This window comes from Mustela lutreola, chromosome 1 (assembly GCF_030435805.1).
Source record: "Mustela lutreola isolate mMusLut2 chromosome 1, mMusLut2.pri, whole genome shotgun sequence".
NCBI classification, from domain to species: Eukaryota; Metazoa; Chordata; class Mammalia; order Carnivora; family Mustelidae; genus Mustela; species Mustela lutreola.
Window position 1 is genome coordinate 33237540 of NC_081290.1, and position 23072 is coordinate 33260611.

General features: G+C 36.4%; 1 protein-coding gene across 3 annotated transcripts in view; it reads right to left on the minus strand.

Annotated features, from left to right (window-relative positions):
* Positions 1-23072, minus strand: part of SLC30A9 (solute carrier family 30 member 9) — an 88605-nt gene that overhangs the window by 26247 nt on the left and 39286 nt on the right. For all 3 annotated transcript variants that reach the window (XM_059162569.1, XM_059162559.1, XM_059162549.1), the window contains 4 exons: positions 19487-19545; positions 13742-13809; positions 11427-11529; positions 1603-1658 (listed from right to left, as the gene is read on the minus strand). In XM_059162569.1, coding sequence (XP_059018552.1) covers positions 1603-1658; positions 11427-11529; positions 13742-13809; positions 19487-19545 — 286 coding nt within the window. The remainder of the gene's footprint in view (positions 1-1602; positions 1659-11426; positions 11530-13741; positions 13810-19486; positions 19546-23072) is intronic.

Below are 23072 nucleotides of genomic sequence, written 5' to 3' on the forward strand. Positions count from 1 at the left end.
CTCTGTAATCGCTTACTGATAGTTCGAAGATATTCAAAATACACTACTGTTTATAAAAAAAACAGTAGTGTCTTGAGATGCCTAGGTGGCTCAGTTGGTTAAGCGTCTGCCTTTGGCTCAGGTCATGACCCCAGAATGTGGGATGGAGTCCCACACTGGGCTCCTTGCTCAGCAGGGAGCCTGCTTCTTCCTCTGCCTCCTCTGCCTGTTCTGCCTGTAGATCTCCAGGCTTCTGCTCTCTCTCTGACAAATAAATAAATTCTTAAAAAAATAAAATTTAAAAAGTAGTGTCATGTTTTTGAGTAAAAAATGGCATTTAGGGGCGCCTGGGTGGCTCAGTGGGTTAAAGCCTCTGCCTTTGGCTCAGGTCATGATCCCAGGGTCCGGGGATCGAGCCCCATATCGGGCTCTCTGCTCTGTGGAGAGCCTGCTTCCTCCTCTCTCTCTCTGCCTGCCTCTCCCCTCTCTGCCTGCCTCATTGCCTGCCTGTAATCTCTGTCTGTCAAATAAATAAATAAAAATTTTCCAAAAAACCCCCCAAAAAACAACAAAAAAAAGGCATTTATATAAAACACAGAAATAGACTCCTTTACAGAAATAAAAGTACATTATTTTGACCTAAGGTGGATCAAATTTTATTACTGAAACTTGTTAAATAAATGATACACAAGGAATTCTAAAGTATTATGGGAGCACCTGGGTGGGTCAGTCATTAGGCATCTGCCCTTGGCTCAGGTCATGATCCAGGGTCCTGGGACAGGCTCCCTGCTCAGCGAGAAGTCTGCTTCTCCCTCTCCTATTCCCCTTGCTTGTCTTTAAAATAAATCTTTAAAATCTTTAAAAAAAAAAAAAAAAAGGATTAGGGGTTATGTTAGTAAAAAAAAAAAAATATATATATATATATATATATATATGTATCTCAAATAACTGATGTGACTCAATATAAAAGAATACTCATTTTACAAATAAACAATTTTGAAATGTTAGCAGAATACTAAGTCCCAATAGAATTAAAATACATTAAACATGAATTTCATAAAAGTTTTCACTAAAATTTTATTTTTATTTTTTTAAAGATTTTATTTATTTGACAGACAGCACAAGTTAGGCAGAGTGGCAGGCAGAGGGAGAGGGAGAAGCAGGCTCCACTGAGCAGCGTGCCCAATGTGGGATTTGATCCCAGGACCCTGGGATCATAACCTGAGCTGAAGGCAGCCGCTTAACAGACTGAGCAACCCAGGCATCTGGTTATCATTAAAATTTTAGATTCAGTGCCTCTTAGTCTAAATGTAGAATAAAACTCTAAGATTAATATATGTGTTTTGCTTTTAATTATCAAATATGAAGAGGACAAGATCTCTATGCTGTTACAAAGCAAAAACATAATTTAAAAACAAGTTTCAAATTATATCTTGAGTTTATTTTGACATTGTGGTTGAATCCTGTATCTTAGATACTATTGTGAAAGAAATGACCAAATCTTTAATACAAAAATGCAGATATACAAATTGCAGGAGACTTCTAAAATTCAACTGCTTGTATTTCAATGACTTGCTGCCAAAAATAAAATAAAATAAAATAAAATAAAGGCAATGTCCTTACGGATGAGTAGGATCTGGTGTTTGAACAGACTTACTGATGCCCACTGCTAGTAAACCCTATGGAGAAGAAGAAAGGATAAATAATTATTAGCAAGATGGAGAGTATAATAGAACTAATCTGGAGTGTGCAATCTGACAAAAGCAAAGAACTACTTCACACGCACATACACAACAGCCCAGCAATTCCGGTTTTCAGTCTTTACCTTAGAGAAATAAAGATTAACCCTGAGGGGTTCAAAACACCATTGCTTATAAAGAAGAAAAATGTGAAAGCAAACCTAAAAATCCATCAATAAGGAATGGCAAAATAAATTATGGTGGTGCCAAAACACAGTTACTTCTCCAACAGTTTAAAAGAATGAAGTGGAGACACAGCTTTCTGTACTGACATGGTAAAAGCTCCTACACATACCATTAAAGTGGAAGAAAAAAAAAAAATCAAGTTTAGGAACAGTGTGTAAAGTACAAAAAAACTTACGTCGTTTTTGTAGACCACATATAATATAAGGTATAGGAAAAGTTCTAAAAGAATACACATTCAACTGTTTATACCTCTGAGGAGAGAAGCAGGATTAGGATAGTAGGTGATAGCTGGTATTTTTATAGGAAAAATAACATATTGCTAAATAAACAAAAGATAGTTAAAATTTTAAATACCATACATTGTATACAGATATACACATTTCTACGAACACTTCAAAGCTATGCAAAGGAAGTACACATATCAATATATACAGAGCAGTGATTATTGGGGCATAGAAAGAGGGAATAAAGATGTAGGGTTAATTACAACTAAGATTTTATTTCTTTAAAAAAACAAAAACAAAGTAAATATGGCAAAAATACCAACATGTCTTTGATTCTAGTTACCACCTCTCTCTCCTTCCTTCCATCCTCCCTGGACTCGATCTTTTCTTCCTTTCCTTACTTGGTTTCTCAATTGCATCTTTTGTTAAAAAAAAGAGTTATCCACAGGAAACTCCTGATATTAGTATGCTTGTTCCTAGCAAGTCCTTTCTATTCTTTTTTTTTTTTTTTTAAAGATTTTTATTTATTTATTTGACAGAAAGATATCACAAGTAGGCAGAGAGGAAGGGAAGCAGGCTCCCCGCTGAGCAGAGAGCCAGATGCAGGCCTCGATCCTAGGACCCTGGGACCATGACCTAGGCCAAGGCAGAGGCTTTTAACCCACTGAGCCACCCAGGCGCCCACTCCTTTCTATTCTAATTTGATGTGAATTTAGATAAAAAGATTATCTTATTAGAATTATTTATTTAAAACAGAAGGCCTCTGAGTGAATATCCTACATGATATTATTTGCCTACTCTGGGGCTTTTCCATTTTGTCAGCACGGTATCAAATAATCAGACAGGTAAAGCTTCAAGATAACCAAATTCTTCATAGATGAGGTTTCCCTGTAGGTTACAAAAACCTTGATAGAGAGGCACCTGGGTGGCTCGGTTGTTAAGCTTCTGCCCTTCTGCTCAGGTCATGATCCCAGAGTCCTGGGACCAAGCCCCACATCGGGCTCCTGCTCTGCAGGAAGCCTGCTTTCCCTCTCCTACTCCCCCTGCTTGTGTTCCTGCTCTCATGATCTGTCAAATAAATAAAAATCTTGGGGAAAACAAACAAACAAACAAACACCTTAACAGAAACATTCTCTCTAGTAAAAATAGAGATTACACCATCTTGAAATGGCTAAAACAAATACATGACTGGGCTTTTAAGTTTTGATATCGGAAATCCTACCCTAATTACAGAGTATTACAAGTTTTTTTCTACTGGATTCCAAAGAAAAAGAAGGTTAAAACTACCTAAAAGAGGGGCACCTGGGTGGCTCAGTGGATTAAGCCACTGCCTTCGGCTCAGGTCATGATCTCAGTGTCCTGGGATCAAGCCCTGCATCTGGCTCTCTGCTCAGCAGGGAGCCTGCTTCCCCTTTTCTGCCTAACTCTCTGCCTACTTGTGATCTCTCTCTGTCAAATAAATAAATAAAATCTTTAAAAAAAAAAACAAACTACCTACAAGATGATGGCTTTTCAGTGAATCAAACCAAGAAATGAGAGCAAATTAACACAGAATTCTTTTAAACTTGTAAATGAAATTGAAATATTCATTAATTCACACTGTGTATATATATGCATGTGTTTATAATGCTTACAAAATAGCCAATGGGTATTCATTATTTCTGAAGTCCTTAATATTCAGGTTGGCCATGCAATGAAGTGTAGGATAACAAGTTGTTCATTAACTGAAATGTGGACCAAACTTGTTAGTTTTTCCTATAAAAATAAGATGTCACAGAACATCCCTAATCCTGTCCGCCTCACTCCCCACAGGAGTAGGAGTAGCAGGAGATAGATTTCAGACCTTTTTCTGCACAATTACAATGTGTGTGTGTATACATAAATAAATATACACACTAATATATATAAAGATATATATGTATCAGTTATATAAATATAACCTACATCTGTTTGGTTTGCAGCATAATGAGTATTAATATCTACTGGCTAAGAAGTATTATAAATGCTTCCCCCTCCATGATTATCCTTTCCTTTTTTGATTTTTCCTTAAGTATCATACTATCATGCAACTGCTTAAATGTTACCTTGGACTATCTTTCTAGTTGTTTTGACCTCCTTACAGAAGACAAAGCAAAGTCTAATTTCTCCTAAATATTACATTATAAACTCAGGTGTTCAATAAGTTCCTATCAATTAATATTAGTGATGTATTACATATTATTTAGCAATAAAGTTTTAAAAAATGAGCTGCCACAGAAGTTGCCAACCTAGGTATCACTAGAGGCACAGTCCAAATCTAAAACTTGAGGTCGTTTAGTCTCTCAGAGGTAAAGAAAAAAAACACTATAGTTATAAAAATATTCAAACAAATTAATTTTTTAGTAACTGAAAGTTTGTACCTTTTGACCACATTCACCCATCTCACCCACCCCTACTTACTCCCTGTCTCTGGCAACCACCAACCTGTTTCTGTCAGTTGGGGGTATTTTGATTTTATTCCACATATAAATGAGATCATTCAGTATCTATCTCTGTTTGACTTTATTTCACTTAGCATAATGCCCTCACAGTCCATCCATGGCAGGATGGACTTTTTTTTATTCTTATGGCTGAATAATATCCATGCATGTGTGTGTACACATACATACATTTTTTTAATCCATTCATCTATCAAAATCGACATTTAGGTTGTTTCCAAGTCTTGGCTGTTGTAAATAATTCTGCATTGAGCATGAGGGTGCAGATATCTTTTCATAGTGTTTTGTTTCCTTTTAGATGAGAATTCCAGAAGTGGAACTGCTGGATCATTTGGTAGTTCAATATTTTTTTTTTATGAACCGCCATACTATTTTTCATAGCATCTGTACCAATTTACATTCCCATCAATAGCATACAAGGGTTTCCTTCTCTCTACATGCTTGCCAACCCTTGTTATTTCTTATCTTTTTGATAAGTCCTTCTAACTGGTGTACGGTGATAGCTCATTGTGGTTCTGATTTGCATTTCCTTGATGATTAGTGATGCTGAGCACTTTTAAACCCACTGAGCCACCCAGGTGCCCCCTGATGCTGAGCACTTTTTCATGTACTTTTTTGGCCACTTCTATGTCTTAGTTGGAAAAATATCTATTCATATCTTCTGCCCATTTTTTAATCAGATAGGACTTTTACTATGGGGTTGTAGGAGTTCTTTAGAATTAATTTTTAAAAATATTACTATACTTCTAAAATAGTTTTATTTTGTTTTGTTAATAAGCTCCAAGCCCAGTGAAGAACCCAATGTGGGGCTCGATCTCACAACCCTGAGACCATGACCTATGACAAAATCAAGAGTCAGATGCTTAACCAACTGATCCATCCAAAGGCCCCTAAGATAGTTTTCAAAAGACCATAAGAAATACAATTTCCATCTACTCAGTAAGGCCCCGTTGAAATCTTTTTCATCAAAGCCATTCTGACCACTTTAATCAAGACAAACTATTTACCAAGGATTCTCAAAGCACCAATACCACATGACTTTAGCACTTACTTACCTCTGTTGCTGCTCGATCTATTACAAAAATTAATTTGTTTTTCTAGTTAGAACACTAGCATTCTCATTGTAAAGAAATCAAATAGAACAGGAGAGGGAATCATTTAAGAGTCTGATGGATATTTCAGACTATCTTCATACATACTTGTAAACAGTTTTTTAATGTTGCTTTTGTGAATATATTTGTGCCAGATTTCAGGGAGGGGTGTGTGTGTGTGCTTAAAAAAAGATTATTACAATCTACATCACATTTTTTTGCACTTTATATTATGGAAACTGTCAACATACAGAGAGATGGGTAAAACATTTTTTAAAAACCCAACAGAACATTTCAATAAATTCAACTCATCCATTGCTTAGCTTTAATAATTGTAAATATGTAACATATCTGTTTTCTCTGATCCATACCCACACCCCCCATGAATATTTAAGTAAATTGGAAGCTTCATGCCATTTCATCTTTAAATATTCTACCTGAATGACTAAAACTCGAAGGCATTTTAGGAAATTCAGACACAATACTATTATCATACTTTTAAATATTAATACTAATTCCTTAACATTTAAAAATATACACTCAGTAATCACATTTCCACATATGGAAATTCTAAATTTGTGGTAAAATGCACACACAATGAAATGCAAGAATCCTAAATATACAGCTCTTAAAGGTTTGGCAAATCAATACCCTTGTAACATATTTTCCCATCAAGACACAGAACTTTTCAATCACCTCGGAAAATTCCCCTGTACCTCTTTTCAGTCAGTCTCTCCCAACATCAGAGACAACCATTTGCTGAATTTATAAAATTGTTTTTATTTTACTTCTAGTAGAGTTATTAGACAGGGTTACATTAATTTCAGGGATACAATATAGTGAGTCAACACTTCCATACATGACCCAGTGTTCATCGTAAGTGCCCTCCTTAATCCCCATCACCTCTTACACCCATCCCCCACCCACCTCCCTTCTGGTATATATCCAACTACATATACAGCCAACTACATATCCAACTATTCAACTATTAGTTAAGAGTCTGTTTCTGAGTTTGTGTCTCTTTCCCCCCTTTGCTCATTTGTTTTTTAAAATCTACACATGAATGAAATCATATGGTATTTGTCTCTCTCTGATTTTATACTCTCTAGCTACAATCATGTTGTTGGAAATGGCAAGACTGCAATCTTTTTATGGCAAATAATATCCCAAATATATATATATATATATATGTTTATATCCCCCATCTACTGATGGACACTTGGGCTGCTCCTGTATCTTGGCTATTGTAAATAATGCTGCTGTAAACAGAGGGGTGCATGTATCCCTTTGAATTCGTGGTCTTGTATTTTTTTTTGAAGATTTTATTTTTTTTATTCAACACAGAGAGAGCACAAGAAGAGGGATCAGGAGAGAGAGAAGGCAGCTCCCTGCCAAGTAGGCAGCCCAATGCAAGGCTTGATCCCAGCGTCCTGAGATCATGACCTAAGACGAAGGCAGACACCGAATGGAATGAGGCACCCAGATGCCCGTGTTCTTGTATTTTTTGGATAACACACAGCAGTGCGACTACTGGATTATAAGGTAATTCCATTTTTAACTTTTTGAGGAAATGCCATGCTGTCTTCCATAGTGACTACACCAGTTTGCACTCCAGTACATAAGCATTCCTTTTTCTTCACATCCTTGTCCACAATGGTGTTTGTGTTTTTGATGTTAACCATTCTGACAGGTGTGAGGTAGTATCTCACTGCAGTTTTGATCTGCATTCCCCTGATAAGGAGTGATGCTTAGCATCTTCTCATGTGTCTGCTGGCCATCTACATATCTTCTTTGGAGAAATATCTGTTTATGTCTCCTGCCCATTTTTTAATTGGATTCTTTGTTTTGGGGAGTGTGGAGTTGTATCAGTTCTTTATATATTTTGGAGACTAACCTTTTACCAGAAATGTCATTTACAAATATCTTCTCCCACTCAACAGACTGCCTTTCAGTCTTGTAGACTGCTTCCTTCACTGTGCAAAAGCTTTTTATTTTGATGTAGTCTCAATTCTTTGTCAGAGAAATTACTGCCTCTGTTCTCTTCTGGATTTTTATGGTTTCAGGTATCATATTTAGGTCTTTAATGCACTTTGCATTTATTTTTGTGTACAGTGTAAGAAAGTTGTCTAGTTTCATTCTTTTGCATGTAGCTGTCCAGTTTTGCCAACACCATTTATGGAAGATATTTTTTCCCACTAGATATTCTTTCCTGCTTTGTTGAAGATTAATTGACTGTATAATTGTGGGTTTATTTCTGGGTTTTCTAATCTGTTCCATTGATCTATGTGTCTATTTTTGTGCCAGCTCCATACTGTTTTGATTAATATGGCTTTGTAATATAACTTAAAGCCTGGAATTGTGATACCACCAGCTTAGGTTTTCTTTTTCAAGATTGTTTTGGCTATTTGGGGTGTTCTGTTGTTCCACAAAAATTTTAGGTTTTGTTTTAATTTGGTGAAAAATGTTGGTATTTTGATAGGGACTGCATTTAAATCTGTAGATTGCTTTGGGTAATACAGACATTTTAACAATACTTGCTCTTCCGATCATGAGCAGAGAATATCTTTCCATTTCTTTACATCTTAAATTTCTTTCATCGGTATTTTACAGTTTTCAGAGTATGGGTCTTTCACCTCTTTGGCTAAGTTTATTCCTACAGACTTTATTATTTTTGGTACAAATGTAAATGTGATGGTTTTCTTAATTTCTCTTTCTGCTGCTTTGTTATTAGTATATAGAACTGCAACAGATTTCTGTATGGTGATTTTGTATCTTGAGATTTGATTTAATTCACTTATCAGTTCTAGTAGTTTCTTGGTGGAGTCTTTAGGATTTTCTATATATATCATGTCATGTGCAAACAGTGAAAGTTTTGCTTCTTCCTTATCTATTTGGATGCCCTTTATTTCTTTCTGTTGTTTGATTGTTGTGGCTAGGACTTCCAGTACTATGTTGAATAAAAGTGGTGAGAGTGGTCATCCTTGGCTTGTGTCTGACCTAGGGGAAAAGCTCAGTATTTCCCCATTGATTATGATGTTCCCTGTGAGTTTTTCATGTAAGTACTTTATTTGTTGATGTACGTTCCCTCTAAACCTACTTTATTCAGGGTTTTTATTATGAATGGATGTTTTACTTTACTACGTGCTTTCCCCCCATCTATTGAAAGGATCATATGGTTTTTATCCTTTCTCTTACTGGTGTGATGTATCACACTGATTGATTTGGGAATACTGAACCACCCTGGAAATCCAGGAATAAATTCCACTTGACTGTGGTGAATGATTATTTTAACGTATGGTTGGATTTGGTTTGCTAGTATTTTGTTGAGGATTTTTGCATCTATGTCATTAGAGGTTTGGACTGTAGTTCTCTTTTTTGGTGGTATCTTTATTTGATCTTGGTATCAGGGTAATGCTGGCCTCAGAGAATAGATTTGGAAGTTTTCCTTCTTCTATTTTTTGGGATAGTGTCAGAAGAATAGCTATTAACTCTTCTTTAAATATTTGGTAGAATTCACCTGTGAAGCCATCTGGCCCTGCACTTTTGTTTGTTGAGAGTTTTTTTTCTCCCCCCAAGATCTTACTTATTCATTTGAGAGAGAGAGAGAGAGAGAGCAAGCGTGTGCACGAGCAGGGCAGAGAGGCAGAGGGAGAAGCAGACCACCACCCCCAAGCAGGGAGCCAGATGAGGGGCTTAATCCCAGGACCTGGAGATCATGACCTGAGCCAAAGGCAGATGCTTAATCATCTGAAACACCCAAGCAACCCTGGAGTTTTTGATTACTGATTCAACATCAGTTTGTTCAAATTTTCCATTTCTTCCTGCTTTAGTTTTGGTAGGTTAATTTATCCATTTCTTCTAGGCTATCCAATTTGTTGGCATAAAATTTTTCATAATATTCTGACAGTCTTTTGAATTTCTGTGATACTGGTTATTTCTCTCTCATTTGTGATTTTTGAGTCCTTTTGTTCTTGATCAATCTAGCTAGAAGCTTATCAATTTTGCTGATTTTTTTTTTCAAAGAATCAGTTCCTCAGGGTAGCTGGGTTGGTGAAGCATCAGTTGGTGAAGATCTGACTCTTGATTTTTGACTCAGGTCATGATATCAGGGTTGTAAGATCAAGTCCCATGTGGAGCTCCATGGTAACAGTGAAGTCTGCTTAAAATTCTCTCTCCCCCACTACTTATGCATGGCAACCACGCTCTCATTAAAAAAAAAAAAAAAAGGACCAACTCCTGGTTTCACTGAACTATTGTTTTTCTAGTTTCTATACCATTTATTTCTGCTCTCATCTTTATTATTCCCTTCCTTCTGCTAACTTTGGGTTTTGTTTTTATTCTTAATTTTATAAAAATCTTTCCTCATTTGCACATTCAAGGAAAGGAATTAAAAATCCCAGTTTATGGGCCCCTGGGTGGCTCAGTCAGTTAAGCATCCAACTCTTAATTTCAGCTCAGGTCATGACCTCAAGATTTTGAGATCAAGCCTTCTGAGATGGAGACTGTGATCAAGATTGTGAGATGCTCAAGATTGTGAGCATCAGGCTCCACGCTCAGCAGAGGGTCTGTTTGAGGTTCTGCCTCTCCTCCCTCTGGCCCTCCTGCTGCTCATTCTCTCTCTGTCTCTAATAAATAAAATCTAAAGAAAAAAAAGAGTCTAATGTGAAATCACTTTAATTCACTAATCACTTGTGATTATTTTATAGCTTTATTTTTTTCAAGACTTTCTTTTTTGAGAGAGAGCGAGCATGCGTGCACATGAGAACATGAGTGCAGAGGAGGAGCAAAGAGAGAGGGACAACCAGACCCGACATTGAGCATGGAGCCCAGTGTGGGGCTCGATCCCAAGACCCTGAGATCACAACCTTAGCCAAAATCAAGAGTCAGATACTTAACCCACTGAGCCACCCAGGTGCCCCAATTATTTTATAGCTTTATTCAAAAAACTTAATTGGTCCTTATAGTCATATTCAGAGACCAAATTTCTACCTAATGATAAGAATCTCTTCTACAAAAACCTTTGCCCAACACTTAGTACTAATAATCTTATACTTCATATTCCATTGTTGTAAGTTCTTAAAGCATAACAACCTGCTTTAAAATCTGATCAGGGGCACCTGGGTGGTTTAGTCAGTTAAGCATCTGACTCTTGATTTCCACTCAGGTAATGATCTCAGGGTTATGAGATCTAGCCCTGCACTGGGCTCCATACTGGGTGCGGAGCCTGCTTGAGTTTCTCTCTCTCCCTCTGCCCCACTCCTTACCCACTCACCTCATTTTCTCTCTTAAAAACAAAAGTAATAAAGAAGATCCTTGATTTAAAAAATAATAATAAAATACTATGATCAATTTTTAGGTACTTCACCATCAAAAGTAAAAACAACTTTCACTTTATTCCTCAAGCCAACTATAGGAATCATTCTGGTTTTTTTTTTTTTTTTTAAAAGATTTTATTTATTCATTTGACAGAGAGAGATCACAGGTAGGTAGAGAGGCTGGCAGAGAGAGAGAGAGAGAGAGAAGCAGGCTCCCTGCTGAGCAGAGAGCCCGATGCGGGACTCGATCCCAGGACCCTGAGATCATGACCTGAGCCGAAGGCAGCGGCTTAACCCACTGAGCCACCCAGGTGCCCCAGGAATCATTCTGTTTTTAAATAGGTCAACTTTCAGATTAAAGCCTTAAAAAAAAATTTACTTTAAAATTAACAAGAAAAAATCTTTTACACCTTACCTGATTACAAGTATCAGATAAAGAGTGTATAGCTTCAGAGAACATACTTGCTGAACCCGTATAAATCCAGGCAAGAAATTTAAAGAAGCAGTTTAATCCATTGCTAGGAGAGAAAGATAAAACAATTTAGCATAGATTTTGATAAAAATTTCTACCAAAAGCTTATTTGAGTACGTAAACCTCTATACTAGATTCTGCTCCAAGTAAATTAAAAAGAATCTCTAACCTTTTAAGAATTTATTATACTTCAGGTAACAAGGGAATAAATTTGAAAAATACAGATTATGATATCATTAAATATTCCAATGAAGAAACATGATATGTGTAAACAAATTATTTAAGTGTATTTTGAGAACTGATGAGAAGAGAATGTTTTATATTTGGATGAAGTAAAGTTAGGAAGGAAATTAAGTGTCTTATGTAGGTGAAAGAGATCTATACTTGATATTGTCCAGCATACTAATGACAAAACCAAGACTTTGGTGAAAGTCTAGTTACTTAAACAGGCCAGATGTGAAGGTGCCATATGCCAGAGGTGAAAACAAATCAAGACCAAGCAGTCTCAGAGTCACACTAGAAGATAATAGATGCTAAAAATAAACAGCTAGCTGTTCAGATTCCAACAGTAACGACTGGCACCACTCATCTTGGGCACTACACTTAGCCACTTACCATGTTTTACTGTAACACTATTATTATATAAATACTAATATCCTCATTGTATAAATAAGGAAACTATACATCCCCTTCCAGCTACCCTTTCTCCTCTTTTCTACTTCAAATAATTTCTTGAAAGGATTGTATCTCCTCTTGCTGTCTTCATTTTCCACATTTTGCGTTAAGTCTTCGGTCCATTTAACAATGGCTTATGTTTCAGATACCTCGATTATTATTAATAGCACAACTGTTTCTTGCCACTAAATTCCTGAAAATACTTTAGTATTTTCCTGAATCCCCCAGAAGCATATGCCACTATTTTCTTTGAAGACTGTCTTCCTTGGCATCCATGATATCCCTGGATCTTCTTTCATTCCAGATTTGCTTTCCTTTCTTGCTTGCTTGTTCCTCTTCTTCAGTCTCCTCTGCAGGCTCTTTCCTCTACCCATTTCACAGATGTTCACATTCTTCAAGGTTTCCTCCTAAGGGATTTTTCTTCCACACACTTCATACACATTCTCCAGGTGATCTTTAATTACTCCTATGGCTTTAATTATCATCTCTATATCAATAACTCTCAACTCTAAGTCCCTAATCCAGCTTTCCTTGTGAGCTTCAGACCAACCTATATCAAAAATTATTAAGTACCTATTACGTACTGGGTATTACACTAAGCAGTTTACATATATTACATACACTCTTCCAATGAAGAAAGTTTTAATTGCTAACCTCACGTTACTGATGGGAAGAACTAATGCTGTTGACCAACTCCACTTGGGTGCCCTACAGGCAGATCATTAAACTCAAAACTAAGCTCATCATTTCCTTTTCTGCCACCCTGCCCCTCCTTCAAGTGCTCCTTCTCTCAGTGATGATGCCGTAGCTATCCAACTGTCCAAACCAGAAGCCTGGGCACCATCCTTGACCATGTCTCCTAAATATTTCTTGGACCTAAACATGCCTTTCCATCCCTACCTTCATTATCTCAGTTTAGTGCATCATTGTCTCTTCTCTGCATTACTGTACATGATGTCCTCAAGTCTAGTGTTGCTCTAATCCTTAAAGATGAGAATTATGGATTCTATTTTTGTATTTCAAGACCCTACCACAATTCGTGACATGTCATATGTATATATTTTAGAAATAAACAAACTAATGAATTATGGAATTAATACTTTTAAATATCCTAAAATAGATTAATCAGCAAAAGAGAAAAAAGAGAACAATAGGAATCAAGAAGACAGAAGGAAAAAGAAGAGGCACAAATATCAGTTATGTTCTTCCAAGATAAGTGGGGCAAAACAACAATGTAAATATTGTTCAGTGGATATGACCCAGGCTTGTTTACTCAAAAACTGATCTCAGCCAATTCACCTTTCTAAAAAACTTCTATCAACTCCAATGAAAATAAAAGAATTTTCAGAGAGCAACTATTCTTAGATCCTAACCACTCCAAAAACAAGACCCAGCACAAGCACGGATATCTATGTGGACTCTTCCTTCAACACTTTACTGACAAGAATTTAAAAAGGTTCATTCAACTTCCTTCTATAATAACATAAACATCTAACTCTTCACCTAAACACCAAGTAATAAATTTTTACATTCACAGATACACACATTAAAAATAATATATTTTTATTTTAAGTGGTACTTACATGCAAATGGCAACCATCACCACTTTTCCTGGCCCTTTAAAAAAAACTGATGTCGTCCTGGACCGTGGCTATAAAAAACAGACAGACAAAAACACACAAAAAATCTCTAAAATTTCCAGAGAACAGTTTGATGCTTATAAGTGATCTGACACACCAGAAAATATGTCCTCTATCAAACCCTCTAAACATCTAGATTTAGTTATTTGCTTCCTTTTCTCTAGAATCTGCATGTTAAAAAGTGAGAAGACAGAAATTGAGAGCATATGTGAATCTCTTTCCAAAAACTTAACTGTCTCTTTGTAAGTAATTTCCTGCCTGTTGCCAGGAAAGATCTGCGGTGGTTTCACAGACACTAGGGATAAAATGATAAAAATGTATTGAACTAAAATCGATACACTCTAAAATTTTTCCACTTCTTGAGCAACTTAACTTTTAAGGAACAGTCAAAGCCAAGTTTGCTTCTCCAATTTAACTCCTTATTACTCTCTAAATACCAAAGACCTCAAGTGATAATGTTGAATTCCAAAACAAACCAAAACAAAAGAAACAAGCCAAGTAAAGAAAGCTATTTATCTTGAGTTAAAGGTAGTTTCGCTGTTTCTTCAATGTATACTTTGTTTTTTCTCCTGCTTTGTCCTCTCCCTGGAATGCTAGCATCATCTTCTACCACAATTGGTCTAGCTTTTACTCATCCCATTCCATGTTAGGCCAACTGGTACTTTTCTATTTAAAGCCATTCTTGGTCAGTCACAGAGAATACTCACTCGGCTGCACATTTATTATTGAACTTTACATTTCTATTAAAGCACTTCATATAGTCTGCCTTATGTCATTTATTCAAGAAATATTTATTGTGCAACTACCACATGCCTGGCACAATTCTAGATGTTGGGACCTGACAGTAAACAAGAGTCCTGCCTTCACTGATCTCACAATTGAGTCCAGGAAGATAGAGAATAAATCCATAAACAAACACATAACATCAGATAATAATAAACATAATAAACATAATAATAAAAATAATAAACATAATAATAAACATAAATAATAAACATAATGAAGAAAATAAAACAGAATGGAGAAGATCATGTCTGGGGGGAGGGTGTATGTGGAAAGGGTTATTTTAGCTAGAGTATGAAAGACGTTCAAAGATGAGAAGGCAGCAACCATGAAAAAAATCTGAAGAATGGTTTCAGGTGGAGTATACACACAGGACATTTAAAGACGTGGAAAGAAATAAGCTTGGTGTGTGGAAAGGACAAAATAAGCTTGATGTGACTAAGAGCATAGAAAGCAAGGAAAATAGTAGGGGTTGAGGACAGAGAAGGGGGCAGGGACCATATTCCACAGGATTTTGGAAACTATGGTAAGGAGTATAACTCTTGTTCTACTGGCAAAAAGAAGGCACCATGATTTTAAGCAGATATTTGGTATAGTCTAATTTGGGTTTTACAAAGACATAGCTTAAAATGGAGAGAAGAGGGACGCCTGGGCAGTTCAGTCAGTTAAACATCTGCTTTTGGCTCAGGTCATGATCGAGTCCCACATCAGGCCCCTTGCTCAGCAGGAACAAATTATGGGGACAAAGCAGAGATGGAGAAAACAATTAGGAGGGTAGTCCAGGTGAAGGACGGTGATGATTGAGACTAAGGTTTCAATAAGCGGCATGGTGAGCAGAAGTTACATAGGTATCTATCTTGGAGAAAATGCCAGTTGGATCTGCTAATGGGATTTAAACATAAAAGAGTCTATAATGAATCTCTAATATTTGGAGACTGAGTAAATAAGCAGAGGAGTTTTTTTGTAGAAGAGATGAAGGAAGTGAAGGTATTAATGAAGTCCAAGGAGAACCAGGAGAAAGACTATCTTAGGCTCCTAGAGAACAAGGTGTTCCAAGGAAAAAGAATACTTCTGCTGGTGACGGGCACTTGACTATTCCTTCCCTCTTGGATTTCCATAAGAAGAGACTTCCCCCCTCCCGATACTGGTGGCATCCCCTCCTCCCCAGTGGTTGTCTGGGGGTTGACTAAGTAAGTTTAGTAAGGTAAATTTAGAAGAGAGTGCTGGGCATATTTATGAGCTCCCTCCTTTATTTTGGGAGTTGGTAGACATTCTCTTCTGTTCTTTCACGGCTCTGTATTTGGACAAGACAGGTAGAGGTGTCAACAATTTACTGGTTAAGTCTAAATCAGAAGAGTCTTGAGGTGCCTGGGTAGCTCAGTGGGTTTAGCCTCTGCCTTCAGCTCAGGTCATGATCCCAGGGTCCTGGGATGGAGCCCCGCATCAGGCTCTCTGCTCAGCGGGGAGCCTGCTTATCCCTCTCTCTCTCTGCCTACTTGTGATCTCTGCCTATCAAATAAATAAATAAATAAATAAATCTTTAAAAATAAATAAATAGATCAGAACAGTCTTTAAGATCTAATGTAATGGATTGGAACTCTGAAAAACAGATGAGGAAAACAAATAAGGAGTCAGATTTCAGGTTGTTACTGGGGTCATGCCATGTAAGAGTTACTTACTTCTTGGTAAGTCACCACAGCTTATGGCAGTTTTGTTCCCTTGCACACAGACCACAATGGCCCTGAAGAGGGACAAATAGCCCGCACTGAAACTGCAGGTCCTCTAAGTCAGGCTGCTGCAGCATACACTTGGATTCTATAGAATTTCTATAGAATTGGCTGGTTATTGCCAAGAAAGCTGAGGTGAGATTTCATATCAGGAATTAGGAGAGAAAAATGCCTATTTAAATTTCTTCTCACTTTTATAGTGTTTTGAAGTCAGGTCTGCAGACCAGGATTTTAAAAAACACCTCCTACGTTCCCTGTGGACAACAGAACACAAGAGAGAGCTTCTAGATTTTAAGTGTTAAGGCCAGCTCTTGACAATGTGCAATTAGATGCCCCCAAATTCTGTTTTGAACTGCCTCCAGAGCTAAGACCAGGAATTAGGCAGGAAGAAACCTTATCCATATGATTTTACTTGAACTTAGATTTGCAAACCATAAACGCTGACCATGGCTGTAGATTTTTGAGTTCTATTGTTTATTAATAAATAAAAACTAGAGTACGTTTGTTTTATTATAATGAGAATGTGCTGTGTCCTTTGGCTGAATAAAGAAAAACAAAACTCCAAAAAATTATTTTAGGAACAGTAAAAAAAAAAAAATGCAGAGAGATAAATGAAAAGATGCTGTTTAAAGTGGAAGATGAGAAATATGTCTTTAGAAGAAAGGTGCAAGAACTTTTGGGATAAACAAGACAGACAAGGAAGGAAAATGAGATCTTAAAAAGTAGAATAAAATGTTTTAAGGAAAAAAAGATTTACGGAGCTCAAATAGCTGATAAAAAATTATTACAGAAAAGGTGAAAACACGTTGGTTGTTAGATTAGAAATAGTGACAAAGTCTAAGGAAAAGCAAGAGATCTACAAGGAGCCAGGATTCACAACACCCTTGTGGGAAGCATCCTATTAAAGCCACCCATAAACTCCACAATAAAAGCAATTGGAGAACTGACCCTTAGAGAGCAGAATGGCCAACACGCTGGAAATTACTGAAACTGGAAGATGGGTTCATCAAATATTTTTTCTACTTTTGTATATATTTGAAATTTTGATAATAATTTTTTAAAATATTGGAACAAAAACAGAAAATGTGGCAATATTTCAAAAACGACTACCAGCAAATCAGCATAAAATACTCAAAGCACTACTGACACTTCAAAATTATAACTGCAAGTGGAGATAAAGGTACTTCTAATGCTCTAAAGGACTATCACAAATAATTTCACAGAATTAGAATTCTAAGGAAAGGCACAAGAAAGGAGAAGTGTATTAAAGGAGAAATGTATTAAAAGGACATTGAGAAATTAGATATCAGACAGTTAGATACTGTTCTAATAAGAGAATATTGGCAGACCCAGAACTAGTGAGTTCATATATATCACTACTAGAGTTCCTCTAATACAAAGCAAAATATCACAGAAAATCAAGTGGATCAAAAGGTGGGGGGAGTAGAAGAATTTCATATTTAATTTAAAAATATTAAGTATTTAACAGGAATAGCCCCATATATTTCTGGAGAATGAAAGTAACCATCTTCAGTAGGAGAGTAAAGGTTTTTTCCAAAAATATGGGAAAAGTAGAGGGTTATCCTATTACTACAAAAAAAAAAAAAAAGAGTATAATAGAAACAAATTCTAGGGGGCACCTGGGTAGCTCAGTCAGTTAAGCGTCAGTCTTTGGCTCAGGTCATGATCTCAGGGTCCTGGGATCAAGTCCCACATCTGGCTCCCTGCTCAGCAAGAGGGTCTGCGTCTCCCTCTCCCTTTGCCCTTAATTGTGCTCTCTCTCTCTTGCTCACTCTCTCTAATAAATAGATAAAATCCTTAAAAAAAATTCCATTCAAACCCTGGAACTTTTCAAGGTTGACAAGTATGAATCCTCAAAAGGCCTCTAGTGACACTGAGTTCAGAAGTCAGTAGCTACTCTCAAAAATCTAGTGACCATGAACCCCTTCATGGGAAACAGAACACCTAGGAACAGATTCTCCGAGGAGGCAGGTCTCACAAACCTATGTTATTCCACAGCAGCAGTGAAGAGGCTGGCTCCTGGGGCAAAGATTCCACCAATGGGATGCCAGAAACACAAAACTCAGAGAGGAAATAGAAATTAAGGAGTTCTGAATACAATGAATAGAAAAGAAAAGAACAAATAAAATATGACTAGAGTCGTCATCACTGCCAACCAAAACTTTGCCAAAAGGGAGCAATGTCTGAAATGTAACTCAGAAGAAAGGAGACAATCTGCACAGCTAGTCCTTTCTCCAAATAGGACCTTCACTTCTCGACAGGAGCTATCTCCCAACCAAGTTTAAATGCAACGTTGGCTCTGGACATGATTACTTGGTATGTTGGAGGTACTGGTGACTTTGATAAAAGCCATTTCAGTGGAGTTGTGGGGATGAAAGCCCAAAGGAAGAGGATTCAGAAGAGAATAAGAGGTAGGATGATAAAGGTAAACTTTCTATACTGGTCTCAGTATTAACTTCCTCCTAATAGGAAGTATTCTGGCACACAAGTAGATAAGTTAGTAAATCTGGGGATGAAAAGTGAGGTATTTTTATCTGATTACATCTATTTTTTTCAGTGAAAGATGAAGCAAGGTCATCAGCTGAAGAGGAAGGCTGTAGGAAGTTTGGGAAGACAGGAAAAGTACGCAACAGCTGTTTCACGGAGTGAGAGACTGAATGCATTATGGAAGTTCAGTAAGACTGTCAAATAATATTGTGTCCATGATTTTATATATACTCATATAATAAGTAAGAACAATCAGAATGGCTGTGTAATTTTCTTGTCCAAGGGCTAAACTTTTTGAGTACAAGCAGAGAAGTGGCAGTTTGAATATTTAATCAGGGTTAGAAGTAGGAGAGAGGACAAAGGAACTTAAAGGTGTATGCGAAAGAGTTAAATTTTACTAAAAACCTAAGAAAATAAAGTCTTCTCCCTTACCTGTATCTATATACTTATGGTTTATAACATGTTATGAATTTAAAGAGAAATTATGTCCCAGTTTTTTTTAATTTCAAGAAAACCAAACAGAGACAGATTATATAATTCAGTAAATTACACTGTGCTTAAGAAAATCTTGAATTATGATCAGACATGCTAAAATTTCACAGTGGACTGATACTAAAATTTCACTGTGCAAAAATATACACGTGTAACATTATCAGAAAGAAAATCTTACCTTGGTGTTTCCCAGGAAGTCTCTATATTCTCTTAGTATCTTTTGGTTTCTAAACAGCCCTTTATAAGAAAAGAATTACAAAATACATTTAGCTCATACATATTCTATCAGTCATGTTCTACACTAACACAATTATTCTCTTTAAGACTATGTTAAATATTTTCTATTGGCTATAAGTAAAAGTACCAGATTATTATAAAAAATCTGGATCTGCAACCTGGATAAAAAATGGGCAAAGGACTAGAACAGACCTTTCTCCAAAGATGATATACAAATGGCTAACAAGCACATTAAAGGATGCTCATATCAAACGCCTTATGGAAAAATGCAAATTAAAACTACAATAAGGTATCACCTCACACCCACCAGAATGGCCATTATCCAAAAACAAAACAAAACCAAGCTCAGAAAATAACAAGTGTTGGCAAGGACGTAAAGAAAGTGAAAACCTTTTGTATGCTGGTGGGACTGTAAAATGGTGCAACCGCCGTGGAAAGCAGCATGGAGGGTTCCTCAAAAAATTAAAAACTACCATATGATCTAGCAATCCCACCTGGAGGTATACATCCAAAAAAAAGAAAAAAAAAGAAAAGAAAAAGAAAAAAGGAAGCAAGGTCTCAAAGAAATATTTACATACTCCTATTCAGAGCGCCACTATTCAGAACAGCCAAGAAGTGAAAGCAACCAAAATGTCCATGGATAAACAAAAGGCAGTATATGCATACAATGAGATATTATTCAGATTTTAAAAAGAAGGAAATCCTGGCATACAGATAAACCTTGAGGACATTAAGCTATGTGAAATCTCAGTTAAAAAGACAAATATTGTATACTTCTATTTATATGAGTCAAATTCATAGAAACAGAAAGTAGAACAGGGGTTACCAAGGGCTACAGGTAGGAGAAAAGGGGAACTATTTGTTTACAGAGTTTCAGTTTTATGTGATGAAAAAGCTCTGGGAAAAAAATTCCTAAAGATTTGTTTCTTAACAATGTGAATATACTTAATAATTCCTTTAAAGTGACAAATTCTGTTGTGCTTTTTAACACAACAAAAAAAGGCAGGGAGAAATGTAATGAGAGAAAGGGGCACTTTTAAAAATATTTTATTTATTTATTTATTTTAGAGGGTGGGGGTAGGAAGGGCCAGAAGTAGAGGAAGAAAAAGAATCTTAAGCAGGCTCCGTGTCTACTGCAGAGCCTGAGGCTGGGCTTGATCTCACAAGCCAGAGATCATGACCTGAGCTGAAATCAAGAGTTGGACACTTATCCAACTGAGCCACCCAGGCGCCCCAGAAAGGTACTTTGATACAAGATTCTCTTCTCAATATTATCTAAAAATATTAATTACTTAATCTTGATAGAAGAACCAGTTCTTCAATTTTTAGCTCAAGGTTTAAAAATACAAGAAAAACGAATTTCTATTACTTTATTTTCTCAAACCCCATGTTTAAATATTTCCTTTCATAGATGTACAGCCTCATGGTATCATTATTTTAATCGCAGACGACTGAAAACAACCTATGGGGGAATGACTGAATAAACCATGTTGTACCCCACAAAATGGAGTATTATAAAAGGAATGAAGAAATGTCTCTATTTACTGCTACAGATTGGTCCTCAGGACATAATGTCAATAAAAAAACCAAAGACAGAAAGTATACCTTATTTATGAAAGGAGGTGGGGAAGGAATTAATACCATATACATGCTATTTCATAGCATATTTTTTAATGGAAAAAATAATTCCAAAACTGATTTTTTTAATGGTTACCAATGTGAGAAGGAGAAACAGGGTGGAGAAGATAAGGATGGAAACCAAATTTCTCTGATGGCTCTTTCTGGTAGATGTGACTTTGGAATCATATAAATTATTTCTAAATATCAGAAGCAAAAATGAAACAAATGAACCTCATTTTATATCTATTTGATGGTTTATCTATGCAGACAGAAATTTCAAGTGTATTTAAAACAAAGAAACATTATACATCCCTAGTGGAATATATACTAAAGAAAAAAACGAAAGGTCATCCTGATGGCAATAATATTGGTATTATTTTGAAACTATACCATGTTCTTTCTATATGTATGTATACACATATAAGAGTAAACCAAAAATATAATTATATTATTGGATTAAGGAATAAAATTTTCAGTGTAAGGAAAAGTTAAAAAACAAAACAAAGAAAACATTAAATTTTCCAGAATAGCCTATATAGCTTCTCTCTTAAGGAAAATGAAGTATTTCTTATTACTGTCCACTGGAAAGACATTAAAAATATGTTAACCTATTAAAAAATGAGTACCACTGGGGCAGCTTGGTGGCTCAGTCCATTAGGCGTCCAACTCTTTATTTCCGCTCAGGTCGTGATCTTGTGGTCATGAGATTGAGCCCTGCATCAGGCTCCACGCTGGACATACAGCCTGCTTAGGATTCTTTTTCCTCTTCTCCTTTTGTCCCTCCAACCCTCCCTCTCTCCCTCAAAAAAAAAAAAAAAAAAAAGTACCCCAAAGGCCCAAGTACAATCTCTCAATTTTATTTACCACAGAAAAAAAAAAATGGGGTTCTTTTCAGAGATGGGCAATGCCCAGTCTGGGCAAAACATGTACAAGATAAACCTGAAACAACTTATTATACTTAAAAGAAAGGATGCCACAATACTAGGGTTATGACAAAGGGACTTCAGAACCAACGTGAGGTGCGCCCATTGGCCAAAACTGGGATGATTTGAACACCACTAATTTGTCTACTTTGTTCTTTCCTTCCTAGCATGTCTCCTCCACCTTCTTCCCCTTCTCTTTGATCTCCTTCCTATCCCACTGCTTCACCCTCTTCATACTGAACTCCCACGCTCTCAAAAAACTCTCTCTCTCCCTTTTCTTCCTATATTACTGACCATAACTGTCTCTCAATTTCCACCTAGAAATTTCACCAACTCATCAAGGGAAGGTAATACTGTCACCTTTACGCTTTATTCCTATAAAGAATTTAGAAATACAGTTGAAGAATTCAGATTCTCCTAAATAAAGCCTGTCAAAGAAAAGTACGTATACCTTTTTCTCAGATACTAGCATCTCTATCTCTATTTTAATCCTGCCACATTATATCTGTTCCCCAAAGTAACCAGAACTATAACTGCAGTGCAACCATCTAATTCCCCAATGCAATCTGCCCTACTGGAACAACATTTGATCATATCCTGAATTAGCATCTCTATTACCTTAAAGAACCCAATGGAAGCCTTTAACTGAATAGTGATACCAAAATTCTGAAGTTCCCTGACCCCAATATATATTTCTCTTAAGGCAGTATTTCACTCCTGTGGATTTAACTGTAGCTCTCTTTAGCATATCTGTGAATATAATCAGCAACTGTTTGCTTTTTCTGAGGCCCAAACCCCACAGATACTAAGATTTATTGATTCTCTCTATTACTTCCCAAAATGTTATACTAATGATTTAAAGGACTTGGATTCTGCAAAAAAATCTACACTTGCTCAACATGCAGATGACTTCATATTATATATTGCAAGACTATGAGAATCTCAAACATATTCCTTATTCCTCCTGACTAGATTAGTTGAAAA